The 23015-nt window shown below is 38.5% G+C and overlaps 1 protein-coding gene across 2 annotated transcripts in view; it reads left to right on the top strand.

Moving 5' to 3' along the window:
- The first annotated feature begins 6813 nt into the window (after nt 1–6813).
- The window catches only part of USP14 (ubiquitin specific peptidase 14), a 45506-nt gene continuing 29304 nt past the window's right edge, over nt 6814–23015 (top strand). For both annotated transcript variants that reach the window (XM_079943419.1, XM_079943420.1), the window contains exons 1-5: nt 6814–6932; nt 11796–11941; nt 14265–14297; nt 21809–21913; nt 22646–22749. In XM_079943419.1, the coding sequence (XP_079799545.1) occupies nt 6917–6932; nt 11796–11941; nt 14265–14297; nt 21809–21913; nt 22646–22749 (404 nt within the window). In that variant the 5' untranslated portion in view covers nt 6814–6916. The remainder of the gene's footprint in view (nt 6933–11795; nt 11942–14264; nt 14298–21808; nt 21914–22645; nt 22750–23015) is intronic.

Consider the following 23015-nt stretch of genomic DNA (forward strand, 5'->3'; position numbering starts at 1 on the left):
TCCTGCAGTGCAGGGTCCATGAGTCGACAATAAATAATTGTTGAATTAATGAATTTGATTGCTATGATGTTTTGCTTTTTTCTGTCTCTCTAAAACCTTCCTGCCCCCAACTGCTTCCCATTTGCTTCTGTTTCTTTCTACTCTGAATTTCTATCAACAACACCAAAAATCCACTATTCAGCAAATATATCAGATACCCTCCGTGCTGGGTCTTGGCCCTGAGAGAGACTACATTTCCCAGACTTCCACGCAGCTTGGCTATATAATTGTTTTCACCAGCGAAATGTGAATGGACGTGGTTTGTGCACATCGCTCCCCTTACTCTTGCTTAAAAGGAAATTGCTGCCCTGTACTTTTCCCCATTAGGTTCTTCCTGTGTGCTGTAAACCCAAATGTGTCTGCAACCCATCTTCGACCAAATAGAAAAAGACAGGTTCTTTACTGCTTTGCTGCTCAAAAGAGTGATTTCCTGAGAGCTTGTTAGTATCTTAGACTTCATCCAAGACCTACTGAATTAGAAGCTGCATTTTAACAAGATCCCAGGTGATTCACATTCACATTAAACTTTGAGAAGCTCTGCTTTAGGGGCTGGCAGAGGAACTTTATGGAAAGAATGTTGATCTTTGATGAAGACCTCGTGAAGCAGAGCAATTGCTCCTCCCATATCTATATGATTTGGGAATATATATGTTATATATATTATATAAATAATTTGAATATGAATATACATGTTTTCAAATTATTTAAGGCTGGGCTTTTTCCCTCCAAGTGTTTATAATTTAGTAGAGGGGAAAAGATAGAGGAATATTAAAATTATAGATGCTATAAGAAAATGTACTGCATATTTGCTGGTTTTCTTCTTAGGATGGGGGAAGCTTGTGGTAGACAGTGTAATGCTCCCCCAAAGATGTCTGTGTCCTAATTTCCTAAACCTGTGAATATGTTACTTTATATGCCAAAAGGGGCTTTGCAGATATGATTACTCTAGGGACGTTAAATGAAATTATCCTGGGTTAGCCAGGTGAGGCCAATGTAACCACAAGGGTCTTTATAAAGAGGGAGGCAGAGGAGCTGAGTCAGAAGAGTTGCTGGGAGGATGGAAGCTGAGGTTGGAGTGATGCCTTTGCTGGAGCAGAGCCGTGAGACAAGGAATGCGGGCAGCCTCTAGAACCTGGGAAAGGTAAGGAATGGATTTTTCCCTAGAGCCTCCAGAAAGGGTGCCGTCTTGCTAATACCATAAGGTTAGGACCATTCGTGGACTTCTGTCTGCCAGAACTGTTAAGATGATAAATTTGTGTTCTGGGGTTTTCTTGGTTTTTTGTTTGTTTTTGTGTCGTTGTTTTGTTTTAAGCTACTAAATGTGTGGTAATTTGTTACAGCAGTGATAGGAACTAAATACATAGCTCTTTGGTTTTGGGCAGCCCATGCCCCACACCCTGATGTGTCTGGGAGGTGGAGCCAGGCATTCTTTTCCTCATCCTTGGTCGATTATATGTTCTTGCTCAGGACGTGGAATTTTGAGAGAGTGAGGTAGACTTGGAATTAGAAATTAGTCATGGAGGTGGTGGCAGCAGTGGCCAGACTATTTCTGTGACATGACCTGGCCTATGTTTCCCACTGCCCATGTCACTGGGTTCCTATCCATTATCTAGACCTGTTTCACAGGTTTTCCTATTGATTCTGTCAGTTTACCCTGTCTTAGCAATTAACTCCTTCTCTCAGGTTTCTATTGTTTACAGCCAAGAGCTCTGATGAATTCAGAGAGCCATATAGTTAATGTGTGCATATTTCAATATTCCTAGTAGATTCTCAGTCTTAGGAGGGGAGAGCCTTTGTTTCATTCATCTTTGTACCTACGGCTTCTACAGTGAGTGTCTTGCACTCAATACATACTTGTTGAATAAAAGGAGCAAACAACTACGATGCTGCTACTTGAAAGAAAGGGGTAATTATAGAAGTAGGCTTGAAGTTTATACGAAGGAGTTAGCATTAAATGGAGACTTGAAAGATGCATAGGATTTCTGTTGGCCAGATAAGGAGGGGGCATTCTAAGCAATAAACCATAGGTGGTTCACCAGCTAAAAACCTTTCTGGTATTTGGCCACCTTTTAGAGACCTTGTTTATTTATTTATAAACATGCAGGTTAAGATAGTACCAATATATTCATTATTTAAAGAAGTCAATCTTAAGCAGAAGATTCTCTCCATTAGACACCTGCAGACCAGGGCTTAGCAATGTATGAGACATGGGGCGAGGTTGCTGCTCTCTACAACTCTTGCTGACGTCCAGGGAGACCAGCCATGCAGATTTCCTTTTATGCTTCCTTTCAGTGCTAGCACTGTTCCACATCCTCACTGTGCCCCATTTGTCTTCAATTCAAATTCCCAGATCCCCCAATGAGGCTAGAAGATAGTTGTACCAAAAGTTGGGGGTGTGTATGTTGAAAACAAAGTTAGTCTAGAAGACTCCCTGGTCATGTACACAATGAGTAAGCTCAAAATAGTTTTCTCTCACATTCCAGTTCTCACAGCATCAAGTAATTCTAGAGTACCTGCCAGATAGCCACAATTCCTGTTTATAGTTTGGTCGAGGGAATACAGACGTTAAAGAAATAGAATGATGAAAGTTACTAGAGGGAAAGCACAGGGTGCGATGAGAGACAGTATATGATAACCACTGGCATCCTTCCATCTTTAGGCCTCCCTTACTGTCAACTTCACAGGGCAGCAAAGAGTTGCCCACTGAGGACCTATCCAGTATATTTTTAAAGATATATTTTATAGAACTATATTACTGAACATTTGGAAAGTAGAAAATAAAGCTACCCATAGTCCTCTACTCGAGCCACACCCTACAAAATCCCTCTCAAGTATTTTTTTTTTTTTTTCCTGTACGCGAGCCTCTCACCGTTGTGGCCTCTCCCGTTGCGGAGCACAGGCTCCGGACTCACAGGCTCAGCGGCCATGGCTCACAGGCCCAGCCGCTCCGCGGCATGTGGGATCTTCACGGACCAGGACACGAACCCGTGTCCCCTGCATCGGCAGGCGGACTTCCAACCACTGCGCCACCAGGGAAGACCCCCTCTCAAGTTTTTATTGTGTAATCTGAAATAGCTATCATTTATTGTACACTATGTGCAATGCCCTGTGCTAAGTATCTTCTATACAGGATCTTATTTCATCCTCGCAACAATCCTATAATGTAGACATTTTATCTCCATTTTATAGATCAGGGAACTGAGGCTCAGAGGTTACACAGCTAGTAATGAGATTCAAAACAAGTCTGAATCACAAACCAAATCCAACAACACATGGAAAGGGTCATACCCCCAATCAAGCTGGATTCATCCCAGGGTCACAGGGATGGTTCAGTATACACAAATCAATCAATGAGTTACAGCACATCAACAAAAGAAAATACAAAAGCCACATGATCATCTCAATAGATGCAGAAAAAGCATTTGATAAAAATTCAACATCCATTCATGATTAAAAATCACCAAATTTGGTATAGAGGGAACAAATCTCAGCATAATAAAAGCAATTTATGACAAACTCACAGCCAACAAAATACTCAACGGTGAAAAGCTGAAAGCCTTCCTGCTAAATTCTGGGACAAGACAAGGGTGCCTACTCTCACCACTTCTATTCAACATAGTATTGGAAATCCTAGCCACAGGAAACCAAGAAGAAAAATAAAAGGCATCCAATAGAAAGAGAGAGGTAAAATTGTCATTATATGCGATGACATGATACTCTATACAGAGAACCCTAAAGATTCCACACAAAAACTATTAGAAATGATAAATGAATTCAGCAAGGTAGCAGGATACAAGATTAACATACAGAAATCTTTTGCATTTCTTTACACTAACAATGAAATATCAGAAAGAAAAAGTTAAAAAAAATTGCTTTTTAAAATCACCAGATACTATAAAACTCCTAAAGGAAGGCATAGGCAGAATGCTCTTTGACATAAATCCCAGCAATAGTTTTTTGGATCTGTCTCCTAGAGTAATGGAAATAAATGAGACCTAATTAAGCTTAAAAGCTTTTGCACAGCAAAGGAAACCACAAACAAACCACAAAGAAAACCTACAGAATAGGAGAAAATATTTGCAAATGATGTTACCGACAAGGGATTAATTTCCAAAATACACAAACAGCGCATACAGCTCAATATCAAAAATACAACTCAATCAAAAAATGGGCAAAAGACCTAAATAGACATTTCTCCAAAGAAGACATACAGATGGCCAACAGGCACATGAAAAGATGCTCAACATCACTAATTATTAGAGAAATGCAAATCAAAACTGCAATGAGGTATTCCCTCATGATGCTCAGAATGGCCATCATCAAAAATTCTGCAAATAATAAATGCTAAAGAGGGTGTAAAGAAAAGAGAACCCTCCTGCACTGTTGGTGGGAGTGTAAATTGGTGCAGTCTATGGAGAAGAGTATGGAGGTTCCTTAAAAAGCTAAAAATAGACTTACTGTATGATCATGCAATCCCACTCCTGGGCATATATCTGGAGAAAAAGATAATACATGCACCATATTCATAGCAGCACTATTTACAATAGCCAAGACATGGTAGCAACCTATATATCCATCAACGGATGAATGGATAAAGAAGATGTGGTATACATATACAATGGAATACTACTCAGCCATAAAATAGAATGAAATAATGCCATTTGCAGCAACATGGATGAACCTAGAGATTATTACACTAAGTGAAGTAAGTCAGAGAAAGACAAATATCATATGATATCATTTATAAGTGGAATCTTTAAAAATGATACAAGTGAACTTATTTACAAAACAGAAATAGACTCAGACATAGAAAACAAATAATGGTTACCAAAGGGGAAAGTGGGGGGAGGGAAAAATTAGGAGTTTGAGATGAACAGATACTACTATTCATAAAATAAACAAAAAGGACTCACTGTATAGTACAGAGAAGTATATTCAATACCTTGTAATCTACACTGGAAAAGAATCTGAAAAAGTATATATATATTCTAATATATATATATAATATAGAATATATAGAATCACTTTTCTGTACACCTGAAACTAACACAACTTTTATTTTTTAATATTTATTTATTTATTTTTGGCTGTGTTGGGTCTTTGCGGCTGTGTTGGGTCTTTGCTGCTGCGCGCGGTCTTTCTCTAGTTGTGGCGAGTAGGGGCTACTCTTTGTTGCAGTGCGCAGGCTTCTCACTGTGGTGGCTTCTCTTTGTTGCGGAGCACAGGCTCTAGGCATGTGGGCTCAGTAGTTGTGGCACGCAGGCTCTAGAGTGCAGGCTCTAGAGTGCAGGCTCAGTAGTTGTGGCACACTGGCTTAGTTGCTCTGTGGCATGTGAGATCTTCCCACAACAGGGATCGAACCCACGTTCCCTGCATTGTCGGGCAGATTCTTAACCACTGCGCTACCAGGGAAGTCCCTAACACAACTTTTAAATCAACTATACTTCAATTAAAAAAAAGTCTGGGGTGGGACAGGGAGGGTGGGAGGGAGGGAGATGCAAGAGGGAAGAGATATGAGGACATACGTATATGCGTAACTGATTCACTTTGTTATAAAGCAGAAACTGACGATTGTAAAGCAATTATACTCTAATAAAGATGTTAAAATTTTTTTAAGAAGTCTGAATCTATGAACAATGGTTTTATGTACTGCATAAATCCGATATACTCAATAAATCCAATATACTCTTTCCACTTAATATTACACATATTACTTTAAATAACGTTCTGCGTATCTTTGTGTTATTTTGGTCACATTTTGGATCATATTTTTATGATAGGCCTTGAATAATGAAGTAGGGAAGGGTGAGTAAGACTCCTGATGTAGACTGATAAAACTCACTCTCCTATGGGCTGCACTGTTTTAAAATATGGACAATTTAATTTTGAAATAGGGACAGTTTCAACTCCTCGTTTGCAGTATAGGTGATCATTATAAAACCTCTATATTAGGCAAGAAAGCACCTCAATTTTAATTTCCACGTTTTCGGAATTCCTTCGTTCATTTACAGGTTCTATTTCCTTTCTAACTCATCTAGAAAGTTTTAAACTGATGTCAGCCGTGACAATTTATAGAGTTTGAAAAAGGCCTCAGAAACCTTCCAGTCTATCTTCTTCATTTACCAGGCTGAGGAAACAGGTCCAAAACAATTAAGTGGAGGGCTGCACGTAACTTCCACGGGGCAGTCAAGGGCGCTGTTATCTACTCCTTTACTAGAGCCAACCTAGGGTACGAACAGGTGTTAGAAACAGCAGTAATACATTACAACCAAGACAGACCTATCTCTGAAATATTCAGATCATTTTGATGTTTATTTTTGTTGCAAAATCCTGAATGGGAGGCCTAGACATTTTCATTAGTAAGTAGACCAAGTTGAGGGGCGGAGCAAGGCTCTTCTCCAGCCTTCATTAACAGAGAGAATAAAACCCCAGCTCGTACTGCCCCACCGTTTGGAAACGGGTGAACGACCTCCTAAGAAGCTGCGGCTGGGACACTAGGTTCCCGCTATGTCTGCAGCCGGGCGGGGCGGGGCGGGGCTGGGAGCCGGTAGGCGCAGACGGGGTGCAGTGCGCAGGCGCGCACCTGTGAAGCGCAGGGGCCCCGGGCACCCGGCCGCTCCCACCTCCCTTGTCTCTCCACCCGCAGGCCCCGCCTCGCTTCCTCCCCTCAGACGCCCTGTGGCTCGGCCGGCGGACAGCGTGTTGCTGCGTCATCGCCAGTGGCCGGTTTGAATGAGGCTCTTGTCGCACTGAGTCTGCCGCCACTACCGCGCCTCCGCCTCGGCCGCCGCCACAGCTTCTTTGCGGCCCTTTCCTTTCGCCGCTCTTGCCAGGCCCAGCCTTCCTGCGCCACCGCCGCCTCCTAGCGCGCCCTGCCATGCCGCTCTACTCCGGTGAGCGCCCTCCTCGTCTCGTGCTCCGCAGTCCCGCCCGGGGCTAGGCCTCTGTGTAGGCCTGGCCTGCAGGGCGGGTGCCCCGCTGAGCACGGGGCGGGGATTCCGCGGCGTGGAGGGGACCCTGGCCCCTTTCTCTCTCCCTGCGAGTTCCGGGCCCTGCAACGCGAGGGAGCCGTGCCCCTCCTGGGCCACCGCGTGCGTGGGGTGGGAGGTGGGGAAGCAGCGAGCGTCCGCCCCTCCGAGTGGTGACTCTGCAGAATAGTTCTGTCTCTGTCCTCGCGTGCGGGGTAGGGTGAGGTTGTGTCCCGGGGCAGTAGGGACCAGGCTGGAGGTGCAGTGGCATTTCCTGAACCTCTTCAGTGGTAGCCGTAGCCGTGGAAGGGAGCGGCCAGGAGGGGAAGCCTCGGTAAGGCAGTGATGGAGGGACCAGAGATGTGAGGTTAAGCCTTCCTTCCTTCCTCGTTCTGGGGGTTTCCCTCCATAGCCTCCCTTCGCTTACCCCTTGCTGCCACCACCCCGTTTGTACCAATTTCATTTTTATCCCGAGGCAGATTGCGAGCTTTTTGCTTCATTTTCATTTCATCAGACACTGTTTTGTGTTTCTGTGTCCGAAGCACAGTGTTAGCTTTGAGAGGTAAAGGAATACAAATGGTCGCGGGTATCATTTCCTTTTGATTGGCGTTTGACAGGGTTTTTTTGCGTGATGGCAGTCCGAGGGGTTGGCCAGGGATCATGTTTTTACCGAGTTAATGGACCTTGCTGTCTCCTAGTGTAATTCAAAATGGCCCCTAAAGTGTATGTGGTGGCTCCAGTTGGCTATGGATGTGTGATTCATTGGCCATCCTTGACACTGTATCATAATTCCTTTATTGAAGATTCAGCGTTTTCAAAGAATGACATCAAACAAAATAATGTTTAAACTCGACATGGATTCTCGATGTTCTAGAATCTTGAATGCTTTAATAATGATTTTTTGTTTGTTTTTTTGGGTGAAGTATAAAAGAATAGCTTTATTGCTTTGCCAGGCAAAGGGGGCCACAGCAGGCTAATGCCTTCAAAACTGTGTGTCCCCAAATGCTTTAATAATGATTGCTCAACCTCTTTTTCTAAGGCCACAACAATGGAACAGTAGAATGGTACTTGAAATATTCTGTTTATGCAGTATAGAATTTAAGTTGCATTAATGAAGTAACGGCGGTAAATACCTGTGTATGCTAATACTTAAGCACACACAGGTAGTTTGTTCCCCTCAAAAAATGCCTGTACTCACCAAACTTTCTTAGAAATTGAGTTCCATCTTAAATATTTAATCAGATCTTTTCCTCATTTCCAAAATGAGGGAATTGAAGTAGATTTCTAAGGTTTCTTCCTTTGACATCTCCATATTGAGAATCTGTATTTTCAGATTCTGCAAAAAGCCCTGTATTAAAACAAGAACATCTTAAGTACTGTCATAAGTTTTGATAGAAAATTAAACGTCCAGACACTTACGTGTTTAAGAAGAAGTGCTGTAAAAATTAGCGAACACTTTTTTGTCTGGTACAAAGCTAATGTGTTTTTTTTTTTTTTTTTTTTTTTTTGCGGTACGCGGGCCTCTCACTGTTGTGGCCTCTCCCGTTGCGGAGCACAGGCTCCGGACGCGCAGGCTCAGCGGCCATGGCTCACGGGCCCAGCCACTCCGCGGCATGTGGGATCTTCCCGGACTGGGGCACGAACCCGTGTCCCCTGCATCGTCAGGCGGACTCTCAACCACTGCACCACCAGGGAAGCCCAAAGCTAATGTTTTTTATACATGTTGCTTTGTTTTAATTTTCAACATAGTCCCGTGGTACTAGTATAATTCTCCTTTATGGCAGCGGTCCTCAACCTTTTTGGCACCAGAGACCAGTCGTGGAAGACAGTTTTTCCACAGTCCCGGGGAGGGGTTGGGGAGGAATGGTTTCGGGATGATTCAAGCACATTACATTTATTGTGCACTTTATTTCTATTATTACTACATTGTAATATATAACGAAATAATTATACAACTCTCCATAATGCAGAATCAGTGGGAGCCCTGAGCTTGTTTTCACTTCCCACTCACTGATAGGGTTTTGATATGAGTCTGCAAGCAGTTGATTTATTATGGTCTCTGTGCAGTCAGATCTGTCTGCTAATGATAATCTGTATTTGCAGCCGCTCCCCAGCGGTAGCATCACTGTCTCAGCTCCACCTCAGATCATCAGGCATTAGATTCTCATAATGAGCGTGCAACCTAGATCCCACGCATGCGTAGTTCACTGTAGGGTTTGTGCTCCTATGAGAATCTAATGCTGCCACTGATCTGACAGGAGGTGGAGCTCAGGCGGTAACGCAAGCCGTGGGGAGCGGCTGTAAATACAGAAGAAGCTTCTTTCCCTCACCTGCTGCTCACCTCCTGCTGTGCGGCCCGGTTCCTAACAGGCCATGGTGTGGTATGGTCCATGGCCTTGGGGTTGGGAACCCCTGGTTTATGGGTAAGCAAAAAGTTTAACTTGCCCATGGTGACACAGCTAAATAAATTTCAGATTCGTCTTCATTATTTCTAATACAGTTTTGATTTAGTCCTCCCTCTTTTGTTTGTACTATTGTTATATGTTTCTGGTTTGTCTCAATGATTGTAGTCGTTCCCCCTTCAAACCAGTATTTTCTCTGCTGCTGCTAGAGTGTTCTAATGTTCAAACCAGACCAAAGTGGCCTTTATGAAAACCTTTCAGGGGCTGCACATTTTGTACAACCTAAAGCCTGTATGTTTTAACGTGACTTATGTTATCTTCCCTGATTTGATCTTTGGTCAGTTTCTCCTTTTTCAGCTGCTTCCCCTTCACTCTGGGAATTACTTGTATCTCAGAGGACACCATGCTGCTTTATGCTTTTGAGTGTCTTTTCCAAGAATGCTTTTATTCTTATTCTCTAACACCTGATTTTTTCTTTGAGACTCAAAGTTGATAGTGGTAACTCACAGTTAACACTTTCTCCAGAGAATCCTTCCTCCCTCATGAAGCATTCCACTGTGCTCCTCTAGCATTTGTAATATTTATATTGTATTGTTAATTATTTTAACCTTTTTCCCTCTCTCCTTTATTAAACTGTGAGTTCACAGAGAGTATCCCTAATCCTTGTTACTGGGCTTATCATTGAATGAACGCTAACACGTTAATTGAACTAGTGAAAGAATAGGGATTTGGAGTCAGGGTCACTTTTTTATATTCTGATTTTAGTAATCAGAGAAATTAGACAACTGTTAATTATGGGATTCTCATTTTGAGTAGGTATAAAGTTTTCAGTGGAAAAAACTGTGTACATCCTTGAGTGAGTGAGTTTGTTTGTTTGTTTATTTATTTATTTTTGACTGTGCTGTATGGCTTGTGGGATCTTAGTTCCCTGACCAGGGATTGAAACCGGGCCCTGGGCAGTGAAAGCATGGAGTCCTAACCACTGGACCGCCAGGGAATTCCCTAGTTTGTTTACGTTAACATATTTCAAAAGTTAGCTATTTTATAAGATTGAAATTTTTTTATTGTGGTAAAATATATGTAACATAAAGTGTAGTTTTAAACAGTTTTAAGTGCACAGTTTTTAACATTGAGTACATTCAGATTGCTCTGCAGCCGTCATCACCACCCACCTCTAGAAATTCTTCCCGTTCCTAAAATGAAACTCTGTACCCCTGTTTCCATTTCCCCCAGCCTCCAGGCAACCCCCATTCTTCTTTCTGTCTCTAGGAATTTGACCACTCTAGGTACCTCACATAAGTAGAATCATACAGTATTTGTCCTTTTGTGACTGGCTTGTGTCACTTAGCATAATGTCTCCAAGGTTCATCCATGTGGTAGAATGTGTCAGAATTTCATTATTTTTTTAAGGCTGATTAATGTCCATTGTATATATATTCCACTGTTGATGGGCACTTGGGTTGCTCCCATTTCTAGGCTATTGTGAAATAATGCTGCTAGGAACATGGGTATACAAATATCAGTTTGATTCCCTGGTTGCCATACTTTTGGGTATATACCTAGAAATGGAATTGCTGGATCACATAGTAGTAATTCTATGCCTGATTTTTGAGGAACCACCATACTTTCTGTCACAGTGGCGGTACCATTTTTATATTCCCAGAGCAATGCACAAGCGTTCCAATTTCCCCACATCCCTGCCAACACTTGTTATCTTCTGTGGTTTTGTTGGTGTAGCCATCTGAATGGCTGTGAAGTAGGATTTCTATAATTTTTAATAATTTAGCTATATTTTTGGATTCTTCTTAATATTTGACCACCTCTTGCTCAGGAGGCAGACCTTTCAGTTCTTCTACACCTTTCTTCCTATAATCCGGGATCTATATTCCTTAACCTGTTTTCAGTGTGCTTTATTTTCCCAAGAATATTTTTTCTTCTCAAAATACTCTAGCCTTTCTTTCCCCTCTCTATTTCAGCAGTATGTAATATTCAACTGATTTTAATGATTGTTTAAATAAACACATTCTGAAGTCTGTGAACTTTATTTTGGGAAGTGTTTCAGTGTGGTCATATTTTGCAGATACTATTGGAGTAGGATTCAGAAGCCCTGTATATATACTGACTGGTTTTGTGACATTAATCAATCAGCTTCTTTTAAGTCTCAATTTCCTTATTTATCAAATGAGAAGTTGGATTAGATCCAGTTAAATTTTATCCAAGATCTGTTGCATTCACTTCACTCCTGATTTGGTAGGCCTTAGGTGTGTAAAAAGATTAATGACATAGTTTGGCTTTTAAGAACTAGCCTAATAGTTCCCTAAGGATCTTCTAAATCTTAAGTTTTGTTATTTTGTAAATTAAAAAAAAAATTATGGTTTATTTGCAGTTACTGTGAAATGGGGAAAGGAGAAATTTGAAGGTGTAGAACTGAATACTGATGAACCTCCGATGGTGTTCAAGGCTCAGCTTTTTGCACTGACTGGAGTCCAGCCGGCCAGACAGAAGGTTATGGTGAAAGGAGGAACATTGAAGGTAAAATTTAGTCCAGATTTTCATTATGTACTAGTGAAAATAACTAGCACCAGAAAATGCAGGACTTAAGGTATTTTTTATTTGGTGAGAGTATATAGTCTGTGGTATTAAAACTCTTAATCATGTTAGTTTAAGGAAGGAACATTGTAGCCATTTCAAAACACTATATTATAAAGCATCATTAAAATTTTGATTTTAAAATGCATTTTATCAGTGATTATCTCTGGAGGTCAGGGGATTGGGGCACTTTCCATTTATCTGTGTTTGAATTTTTTTCTTATGAATGTGTGTTAAAAGTATTTCATTTTGTATAGACTAAAAAAGTCTATTTGTATTTCCTTAGTAATTTTCAGTTATGGGGTTAGAAATTTTATCTCTGTTAAAAATGTGGAACAGTATGGTAAATTTATTTTTTAAAGGCTACTACACAATGTGTTTTTGTATATACATGCGAATGTACCAATTTACTAAGGCCCTGGTTCTGGAATACTAGAAAACTGTTAGTTTTTCCTTTGGCCTTTCTTGCATCCTACCATTAAAAGGAGCCCCTTTCTCTTAGAAGTAATCACTATCTAACATCTGCCTGGAGATGGGAGGAAAGAAATTTTTGTTTAAAAGAGAGGGAATTTAAGTTTTCCATTAGTTCCCTTGGAAGGATCACATTGATTACAGTTAAGAGTCCAAGCTTACCAGTATCATTGATGAAGGGCCACAGAAAAGATGTGAAGGTATTTTCTTTATTATTGTTTGTAATACTATATACGTTTTTTTTTTTTTTTTTTGTGGTACGCGGGCCTCTCACTGCCGTGGCCTCTCCTGCTGCGGAGCACAGGCTCCGGACGTGCAGGCCCAGCGGCCACGGCTCACGGTCCCAGCCGCTCCACGGCACGTGGGATCTTCCCGGACCGGGGCACGAACCCGTGTCCCCTGCATTGGCAGGCGGACTCCCAACCACTGCGCCACCAGGGAAGCCCATAAGTATAGTTTTTAAAATACACTTTCTTCAAGAGTTAGATGTGAAATGCTAAAGAGCTCTAATTAACTTTAGAGATAAGGATTGGCTACCCCTGTTAGCTGGGCCGTAAAACAGATATTGGTGAAGAAACATTGTTTCCCCTCAAGTTGCAGTATGAGCTTCTGGTCATTAGTGAACTTAGTAACGTAATTTGTGCTGAACTGTGTACTGGTGGTATACTGTGGAGAATTACAGAAAAATGTGAATTAAATGAAACTATGACTAATAGCTACCACTTACTGAATACTTACTCTGTGCCAGGTTTTTGTTTTCTGTAATTGTCAAATGTATGTATATTAAAAATGAGGAAAGTAAATGTATTTTACATATTTTACTGAGCATCAGAGAGGCTTAAGTAACATATAGTAAGGCACCAAAAGAACATGTGATTTACAAGTCGAGCAGATCTGGGTTCATTTCCCAGCTTTGTGTGACCTTGGATAAGTAGGAGGAGGCATTATTTGAGGAGACATTTATAATTATCATTCCTTATGATTAGCAGTAATAGCCCTTAAACTGAGAAGGGCATTTAGAAACTTACTGTTCTACTTTGAAGCAGGATGCCCAAAAAGAAATAGTGGCACCACCAAAGGGAGGTGTATTGAGTGCCTGGTACCTTCAGTAAAAAGGAAGGAGTGATATGGAACTGACCATCCCCTGAAGGGAAGGGCTTTTAGCTGCCAAAATATCTGTGGACCAATCATGGCATTTCCAAAAAAACTTGATTTAAATTGAACATACTGAAGTCAAAGTATTTGTTAATTGATTCATAGATGTGAAATGTAGGACTTGAGAAACATTTGTGGATGCAGCAAATACTATTAAGGGTTAGTTTGCCTTGGGTAGTCTTGTTTACTCTCCTGGTATAATTTTTAGTAGCACTTTGATTCTCAAGAGTCTCTTGATTTGGGTGATTATATAATCACCCTAATTATGTAGACCTTATTTCATTTCTGAAGTTATTCTTTATTCTTGTCAAACATACGCTAGTTATTAGCTCTGCTGGTTCCAAATATGCAAAAAATTAGCATCTGTCATCAGTCAAGTGTTTCAGTACTTTTGGTGCTGCCAAGTTTACTGCCTTTTAGATTGTATCTTATGTAGTTTGAACAATTGTTAGACTTACTAGTTTTAGGACTGCATTTGTTTTTTGTTTTTTAAAAAATACTTTTGATTACAGTAATTTTAAGCAAAATCTGCATATAGACAATTTCTATTTTGAAGTAGAAATATAAAATTAGTTGATTTTTAGATTATGTTTGGATTATATGGGGGTGGTTAAATGTTTATTATTTGTCTTTAAAACAGGATGATGATTGGGGAAACATCAAAATAAAAAATGTAAGTATTATCTTAAGAACACTAGTTATAATGCAGTTCCCTAATTATTACACAAAATGTATTCCAAATGCCTTTATTTCTGTCTGTATATCCAGTTGTTCCAGCACTATCTGTTGAAAATATTTTCCTTTTCTCATTGATTTATGTCAGAGTCTTTCTTGAAAATCATTTGTTGGTTTATTTTTGGACTCTTGTTTCATTGATATATTTGATTAACCTTATACTAGTACTACATGGTCTTGATTACTAAAGCTTTATAATAAGTCTTGAAATAAGATAATGTAAGTTCTCCAACTTTTTCTGTTTCCTCAAGAATATTTTAACTCCTTTGCATTTCCTTATAATTTTAGAATTAGTCAATTCCAGCAAACGGACTCCTGGAATTTTGTTTAGGTTGCATTGAATCTGTAGTTCAGTTTGGGGAGAATGAACATCTTAAAGGTATTGAGTACTGAAATCCTTAAATAAGGTGTACTTCTCCATTTCTCTTAGCTCAGTTCTATAATTTTTCAGTGTAGAGAGCTTGCACGATTTTTGTTAGATTCTGGAACTTAACATTTCTTGGCTATTTAATGATACTTTAAAAAAAAATTGTTTTCCCATGTTCATGGCTAGATTATAAAAATACAGTTTATAGGGCTTCCCTGGTGGTGCAGTGGTTGAGAGTCCGCCTGCCGATGCAGGGGACACGGGTTCGTGCCCCGGTCTGGGAAGATCCCACATGCCGCGGAGCAGATGGACCCATGAGCCATGGCCACTGAGCCTGCGCGTCCGGAGCCTGTGCTCCGCAACGGGAGAGGCCACAACAGTGAGAGGCCCGCGTACCGCAAAAAAAAAAAAAAAAAAATACAGTTTATTTTTAACCTGTGACCTTGCCAAATTCACTTTCTAGTTCCAGTAGTTTTTTTGTAGATTCCATTGGGTTTTCTATGTAAGTAAGCATGCTCTTTGCAAATAGAGGCAGTTTTACTTTTCCCTTTCCAGTCTTTACGGCTGTTACTTCTTTTTTTGCCTTACTTTACTGGCTAGGACTTCTAATACAGCATTGAATAGAAAGTGGTGGGAGTGGACATCTTTGTCATTTCCTAGTTCACTAAGACCTTTTAAGTTATGAATGGCTCTTGAATTTTAAGTACTTTTCTGCTGATTAAAAGGATCATATGATTTTTCTCTTTTATTCTGGTAATCTGGCTAGTCTCATTGATTTTTAACTATTAAACCTTGCATTTTTGGCATGTGCAGTTCTTAGATTTCTTGGTCTTTGTGACCTCTTTACACTCTCAAAAATTATTGTGTTTTTTTTGCGGTACGCGGGCCTCTCACTGTTGCGGCCTCTCCCGCTGCGGAGCACAGGCTCCGTATGCGCAGGCTCAGCGGCCATGAATCACGGGCCTCTCACTGTTGCGGCCTCTCCCGTTGCGGAGCGCAGGCTCAGCGGCCGTGACTCACGGGCCCAGCCACTCCGCGGCATGCGGGATCCTCCCAGACCGGGGCACGAACCCATGTCCCCTGCATCGGCAGATGGACCCCCAACCACTGAGCCATCAGGGAAGCCCTCAAAAATTATTTTTTAACCCCAAAGAATTTCATATATATGGGTTATGTCGATATTTATTGTATTTGAAATTAAGGCTGAGAAATTAAACATATTATTCATTTAAAAGTAGCAATAGCAAACCCATTACCTTTTTTTTTTGAATTATTTTATTTATTTATTTTTGGCTGCGTTGGGTCTTCGTTGCTGGGTGCGGGCTTTCCCTAGTTGTGGTGAGCAGAGGCTACTCTTTGTTGTGGTGCGTGGGCTCCTCATTGTGGTGGCTTCTCTTGTTGCGGAGCACAGGCTCTAGGCACGTGGGCTTCAGTGGTCGTGGCTCACAGGCTCTAGAGCACAGGCTCAGTAGTTGTGGCGCACGGGCTTAGTTGCTCTGCTGCATGTGGGATCTTCCTGGAACAGGGCTCGAACCCGTGTCCCCTGCATTGGCAGGCAGATTCTTAACCACCACGCCACCAGGGAAGCCCTGTCTACTTCTTTTATCAAGCGTGTTGTAATCTCTAACTATTATTGTGGATTTGATTATGTCTCCTTTCAGTTGTATCAGTTTTGTTTTGTGTATTTTCAAGTTCTGTTATTAGGTGCATGCATATATAGGATTGTTAAATCTTGATGAATTGACCTTTCATCACAGTGAACTGTCCCTCTTTATCCTTGGTAATATTCTTTGCTCTCAGTTTTACTTTGATTTTAATAAAGCTACACCATATTTCTTTTAATTATTGTTTGCGTTTCATGTATTTTCCCATCCTTTTGCTTTTAATACATCTGTGTCTTTGTTTAAAATGGATTTTTTTAGGTTAGCATATACTTGGGTCTTGCTTTTTTATCCAGTCTTACAATCTCTACTTTGTAATTGGAACCTTTAGACCACTTATGTTCAGTGTTATTATACATGTTTGGGTTTAATTTACCATCTTGCTATTTGTTTTCTGTCTCATTGTTCTTTTGCTGCCTTCTTTTCGATTATTTTTTTTTTTTCGATTATTTTTAATTTTGTGTTTATCTCTGACTTTGCTTTATCTCTCTTTTGTTATTTATGCTTTTATAATAAGTTTTCTGAGAAAATTCACTGACTATGAAATTCAGCGCTTTAAAATGTTCATTTCAGTGTGTTCTGCTATATTCATAGAGTTGTGCAACCATCAGCACTGTCTAGTTTTAAAACATATCATTATCCAAAAAGAAACCCTGTGTTCATTAACAGTCATTTTCCATTCTCCCCTCCATTCCCAGAGTTTTAATGATTTCTCTAGGGTAACAGTTCTCTGAGTGTATCCCGGGAACTCCAGGCAGTACCCAGGACTCTTTCAAGGAATCCTTGAGATCAAAACTGTTTTCATATTTAAAAAATGTATTTTCATGTTGACATTAAGATTTTATTTGCCTTTTCTATTGTTGATTATGTACAGTAATTTTTCAGAGGTTGTGGGACATGTGATACTGCAGCAGATTGAATACAGAAACAAATATGAAAATCCACTGTTTTCTCTTAAGTCAAACATTAAAGACATTTGAAAAAATGTAGAACAATATCAGTCTTCACTAGTTTTGTTTTGAGAATATAATTATCTTTCATAAAATGTTAATTATCTTAACATTAAGTGGGTTTATTGTTTTTGAATGAATATTATTAAAATTTCTCAGTTTTAATTTCTAATACGGTAAATATTGAGAACTACATAACAGAAGTTCTCAATTTTTAAGAATTTGAAGCAGGAGTCATCAAACTGTGAACTCTGAGCCAAATCTGGCCTGCAGCCTGTTTTTGTAAGGCCTGCAAGTTAGGAATGATATTTATATTTTTAAAGGGGTGGGGTTGAAAACAACAAAGAATATGCAACAAAGATGGTATGTGGCCCAGAAATTCTAAAATATTTATTATATGGCCTTTAATAGGAAAAGTTTGCCAACTGTTGGTATAAAGGGTCCTATGATGATGTTTGATGTTTCTGAATTGCTGTTGTAGGGTTTATATTATGTATCTATAACGAGTGATTTCAGGCATAGTATAAGACTATTACAACAGTGTATTTCCATTTCCCTGCTTTGTGCTGTTGTTGTCATACATATATATAGTTTACTTCTACCTGTTAGAAACTCCATACTACATTGCTATTATTTTTACTTTCTACATTGCTACTTTTGCTTTAAATAGTCATTTATCCTTTAAAGAGATTAAAAAACGTAGAAAACCCATATTTACCATTTCTGGTGCTCTTCCTTTGGATCCAGATCCAAATTGCCATCTGGTATCATTTTCTTCTGCCTGGAGAACTTCCTTTTTACATTTTTTGCAGAGCCTATCTATGAGTTTTCTCTGCTTTTGTTTTTCTGAAAAGCTCTTGGTTTCATTTCATTTTTGAAAAACATTTTTGATTGGTATTAAATTCTAGATTAACACTCTTTCAATACTTGAAAGATGTCTTCTCATTTGTACAGTTGCTGTCATTCTTATCATTGTTCCTCTGCATGTAATGTGTCCTTTTTTCCCTGGGTGCTTTTGAGATTTTTCTCATTATTGGTTTTCAGCAATTTGTTTTGGTCAGGTTTTCTTTATGTTTATTCTGCTTAAACCTCTTGGATCTGTGTGTTTATAGTTTTTATTAAATTTAGAAAATCTTTAGCTATTTCTTTATTTTTTCTGTCCTTCTCTTTCCTCTTTTTTGAGACTACAGCTACACATATATAGGGTAGTTTTGCCCATTGTAGAATTTTACAGGTTTTTTACAGATGTTCATCAGGTTGAGGAAAGTTCTCTTCTATTTCTAGTTTGCTGAGAGTTATCATGAATGGGAGTTGAGTTTTGGCAAATACTTTTTCTATATATATTGAAATTTTTCTTTTTAAATCCTTTAATCTCAATGTGATGAACTACACTGCCTTTTTCGAAATAGTAAACCACTTGGTCATTATATATTTTCCTTTTTATATAATGTGGATTCTATTGGTAGTATTTTGTTAAGTATTTTTGTGTCTCTTTTTTGTGAGAGATGGTTTGTAGTTTTCTTGAACTGTCTTTGTTTGATTTTTGCTATCAGTGTAATGCTGACCGTATAAAATGAGTTATGAAGCATTCATACCTCTCCTCTTTTCTGAAAGTTTATATATATATATATATATATACACACACACACACACACACACACACACACACACACATATAGTGTCTCATAGAATTCTCTAGTGAAGTTCTCTGGGCTTGGAGCTTTCTTGGTGGGAAGACTTTTAATTCAGAATTTAGAGTCTTTAGTAAATGTAGGATTATTCAGATGTTATATTTTCTTTACACCGGTTTTGGTAGTGTCTTTTAAGGAATTGGTCTGTTTAGTTTAAATTGTTGGATTGATTGTCATACTACATTCTTACAGGATATCCTACAGATTCTAGAATCTGTAGTTCTGTCGTTCCACCCCTCCCCCAGCCCCCGTATTAGCAAATTGTGATTTCTTGCTTATTGTCTTTATCATCTAGGCAGAGGTTGTAAAGTTTCATTGATACTTTTTTCTCCCCAGTACAAAGAGTTAACTTTTGCTTGTTTATTTATTATTTTATTGATTTCCCCTCTTTGCTTCATTTCCTCCTTTTACTTTGATTTTAATATATACTTCTGCTAGCTTCTTAAGGTGGAAGCATATTTAATTTAATTTTAAGCCTTTTTTGTTGGCTTTCTACTTATCTCTATTGCCTGTTTTTCTATTGTGCCTATATATAGTGATTTTTTTTTTAAGTTTGTCCTTTAAAATTTTGATTGTGGTAATGGGCAAGTTTTTAAGATTTATATAGTTATAGACTAGAGACATGAGTCCTTTCATCTTTTATGTCAATTTTAGAAAATCTTCCAAAAACAGTAAGACTTTTTAGAAAATAAACAAATGTTTTGTAATTATTTGTTTCATTTTATTTACGTTTAAATCTTCAGTTTCTAATTCATTTTGGGTGTGGCATATCATGAGGTGGAGAACTCAAAGTATTTTTTTTCTAAATTATTGTCCTCAGCATTCTTCATTTTGTAATCTATTTTCTTAATAATTTTAAAGGTATTGTTGTTTTTAGTCTTTCTTCTTTTTCAGAAATTTCTTAGCTGTTGTCATGGGTATGAATTTGCTACATGAATGAAACATTTTGTAAAGTTTCAGAAAGGAATTTTGTTAAATTTATATGATAGTTTGGAATCACATCTTTACATAATTTTTCTATTCCAGAAATCTTTCGTGTCTTTCAGTTTCTTTAGGTGTTTTTTAATATCCCTAAGTAAAGCTTTATAGTTTTCTTATTAAAGTATTACATATTTCTTGTTATGTTTACTCTTAGGTATTTGTTGGTATTCTTTCTTTTCTGTTGTATTTTCTAACTGACTGTTGCTAGTATATTCCTCAGATATTTGGTTTTCCTGAGACAGTTGTCTTTTTTTTTTTAATAAATGTATTTATTTTATTTTTGGCTGTGTTGGGTCTTTGTTGCTGCGTGCGGGCTTTTCTGTAGTTGTGGCAAGTGGGGGCTACTCTTCGTTGCAGTGCGCGGGCTTCTCACTGCGGTGGCTTCTCTTGTTGCGGAGCACAGGCTCTAGGCACACGGGCTTCAGTAGTTGTGACACATGGGCTCAGTAGTTGTGGCTTACAGGTTCTAGAGCGCAGGCTCAGTAGTTGTGGCACACAGTGTTGGTTGCTCTGGGGCATATGGGATCTTCCCAGACCAGGGCTCGAATCCTTGTCCCCTGCATTGGCAGGTGGATTCTTAACCCCTGCGCCACCAGGGAAGCCCGACAGTTGTCTTTTAAGAAAGATTCTTTAGTGATAGCTTAGTACTGCTTTGCTATTATCTTATAGAAAGTTTAAATAAAAATAATAGGTGATAGAATGAAGATTGTTGGATTTGAACATAGGTACCCATAAGACTATGAGTTTGGTGACCTTATTAATTTACTAATTTTAATCTTCGTCTAGATATTTTTATTTTATTGTCCTTTTTTTAAAAAAAATTTCTCCTTCTGGCCTTTTTTTTTCTTTTAAACCTCTCTACCCTCTGTCTTTGTCTCAGATGTTTTTGTCTTCCAGAAAGATATTGAATAAGATGTTCACATTTCAGGATTATGAGACTTAAGGTGACAGTGTCTCTATTGTTCTTCTATTGTATGGAATGGTGTATCTGTACTGAATATAAGTATTCCCTTAAGTTAATAATGTGTAGAATTATAAAATTAGATATTTTGAACTAATTTATATGTTTGGTTTGATATTTTCTAATAATGGAGATTTCAATGCTTTCAAAATATTTCTATTCAAATGTAAATAATGGTTACATTTCACAGTAGACTTTCATAGAAAGAATCTTATCAGTGCTTAGTGTGTTATGGGGAGAAATGATGCCACAAAATATTAATGATCATTTGAAGAATTCTCTCCTTTCCAATATTGAAAACATTCTCAGCTTTCTTTGTGACTGTGTTTTTTCTGTTAGCTTTATTGACGTATAGTATATAGAGAGTAAGATTCACCTACTTTAGTGTGAGAGTTTGATGGATTTGGTTAACTTTATACAGTCATGAAACCACTACCACAGTCAAGATAAAGAAGTTCCACTATTCTAAGAAGTTTCCTTATACCCCTTTTCAGATAAGCAGATGACCTGTGGCCTGAGGCAGCCACCCTAGTACTTTTTTTTTTTTTTTAACAGTTCAGTGATCTTTAATGTATTTACAGAGTTGTGTAACCTTCACCACAGTCTCATTTTGGAATATTTTCATCACCCCAGAAAGAAATGAGTTCCCATTTAAAGACACTCCCTATTCTCACCTTCATTTCTAGCAACCACTAATCTACTTTGTGTCTCTCTAGATTTACCTTTTCTAGCAAATAGAAGCATGCAACATGTGTTTTTCTGTGTCTGGCTTCTTTCATTGCACATAAACGTGATCAACTTTTCAGCATTTTCATGAAATTAATTTTTTTTTAAACAGGGAATGACTTTACTAATGATGGGGTCAGCAGATGCTCTTCCTGAGGAACCCTCAGCTAAAACTGTCTTCGTAGAAGACATGACAGAAGAACAGTTAGCATCTGCTGTAAGACATACCACATTTTATATATTTGATCACTACTTTTAAGAAATACAGTTAGTAAGATGCCTTTCAGAAAGCATCTACATGTTTTGAAGATTTAATCAATATTAAGATAGATGTTATTAGCAGTAAATAAAAGTTTTATCTTTGAAATGGGCTCAAGGAATCCTATTTTAATTGAATAATTCATTATAAAGTCAGTGAATATCTGTAATAAATATGTGTCTGGCAGATAGTGCTATTTAAATGTTTACTGTTATTTTATGGGAAAACAGGCTCAAAGAAGTTAAATAGTTTAAATGCTGGGATATTTAAATTCTTAAAACCTTCCATGTTGAAAATATACAGTTTATCCTTAATTTAAATGCAGTGTTGGTTTAGAAACTGGCCAACACACACTTGTCAAATATTATTATTATTTTTACTACCCAGCATTTATATAGTACCATTCATTTTTTTGAAGTGTTTCTGTATATATTTTGTTACCCTCTTCCAGTGATAAACCTGCAGATGAGGCAGAACTGATATGATTGTTTTCTTATTATTTTTAAGAAGGGAATTAAAACAGGATGATTGTCCGCATGATGCAAGTAAAATTTTTTGTTAGGGAAATAAAACATTGTTAAGGTAGAATAAATTGGTATGAGTTGGTAAATTGTATTTGCTTCAGTGTGTTTAGTGATTTATATATGCTGTGTCATCTTTTAAAAATGATTTAATCCTTTTCCTTATCAGATGGAATTACCATGTGGATTGACAAACCTTGGTAACACTTGTTACATGAATGCTACAGTTCAGTGTATTCGTTCTGTACCTGAACTCAAAGATGCCCTTAAAAGGTAAGACAGAAGAGAGATTGTTTTATGTCATATATATATATATATATATATTAGCAGCTTTATCGTGATATAATCCATTTATCGTACAATTCACCCTTTTAACATGTTCAATTAGATGGTCTTTATTATATTCACAAGGTTGTGCAACCATCACCATGGTCTAATTTCAGAATATTCCCCTGCCCCCCAAGAAGAAACCTCATACTCATTAGCAGTCGCTCCTTATACCTTTCCCACCTCCAGCCCTAGGCAACCATTAATCTACT

This window comes from Stenella coeruleoalba (assembly GCF_951394435.1).
Source record: "Stenella coeruleoalba genome assembly, chromosome: 14".
Classification (NCBI taxonomy): Eukaryota; Metazoa; Chordata; class Mammalia; order Artiodactyla; family Delphinidae; genus Stenella; species Stenella coeruleoalba.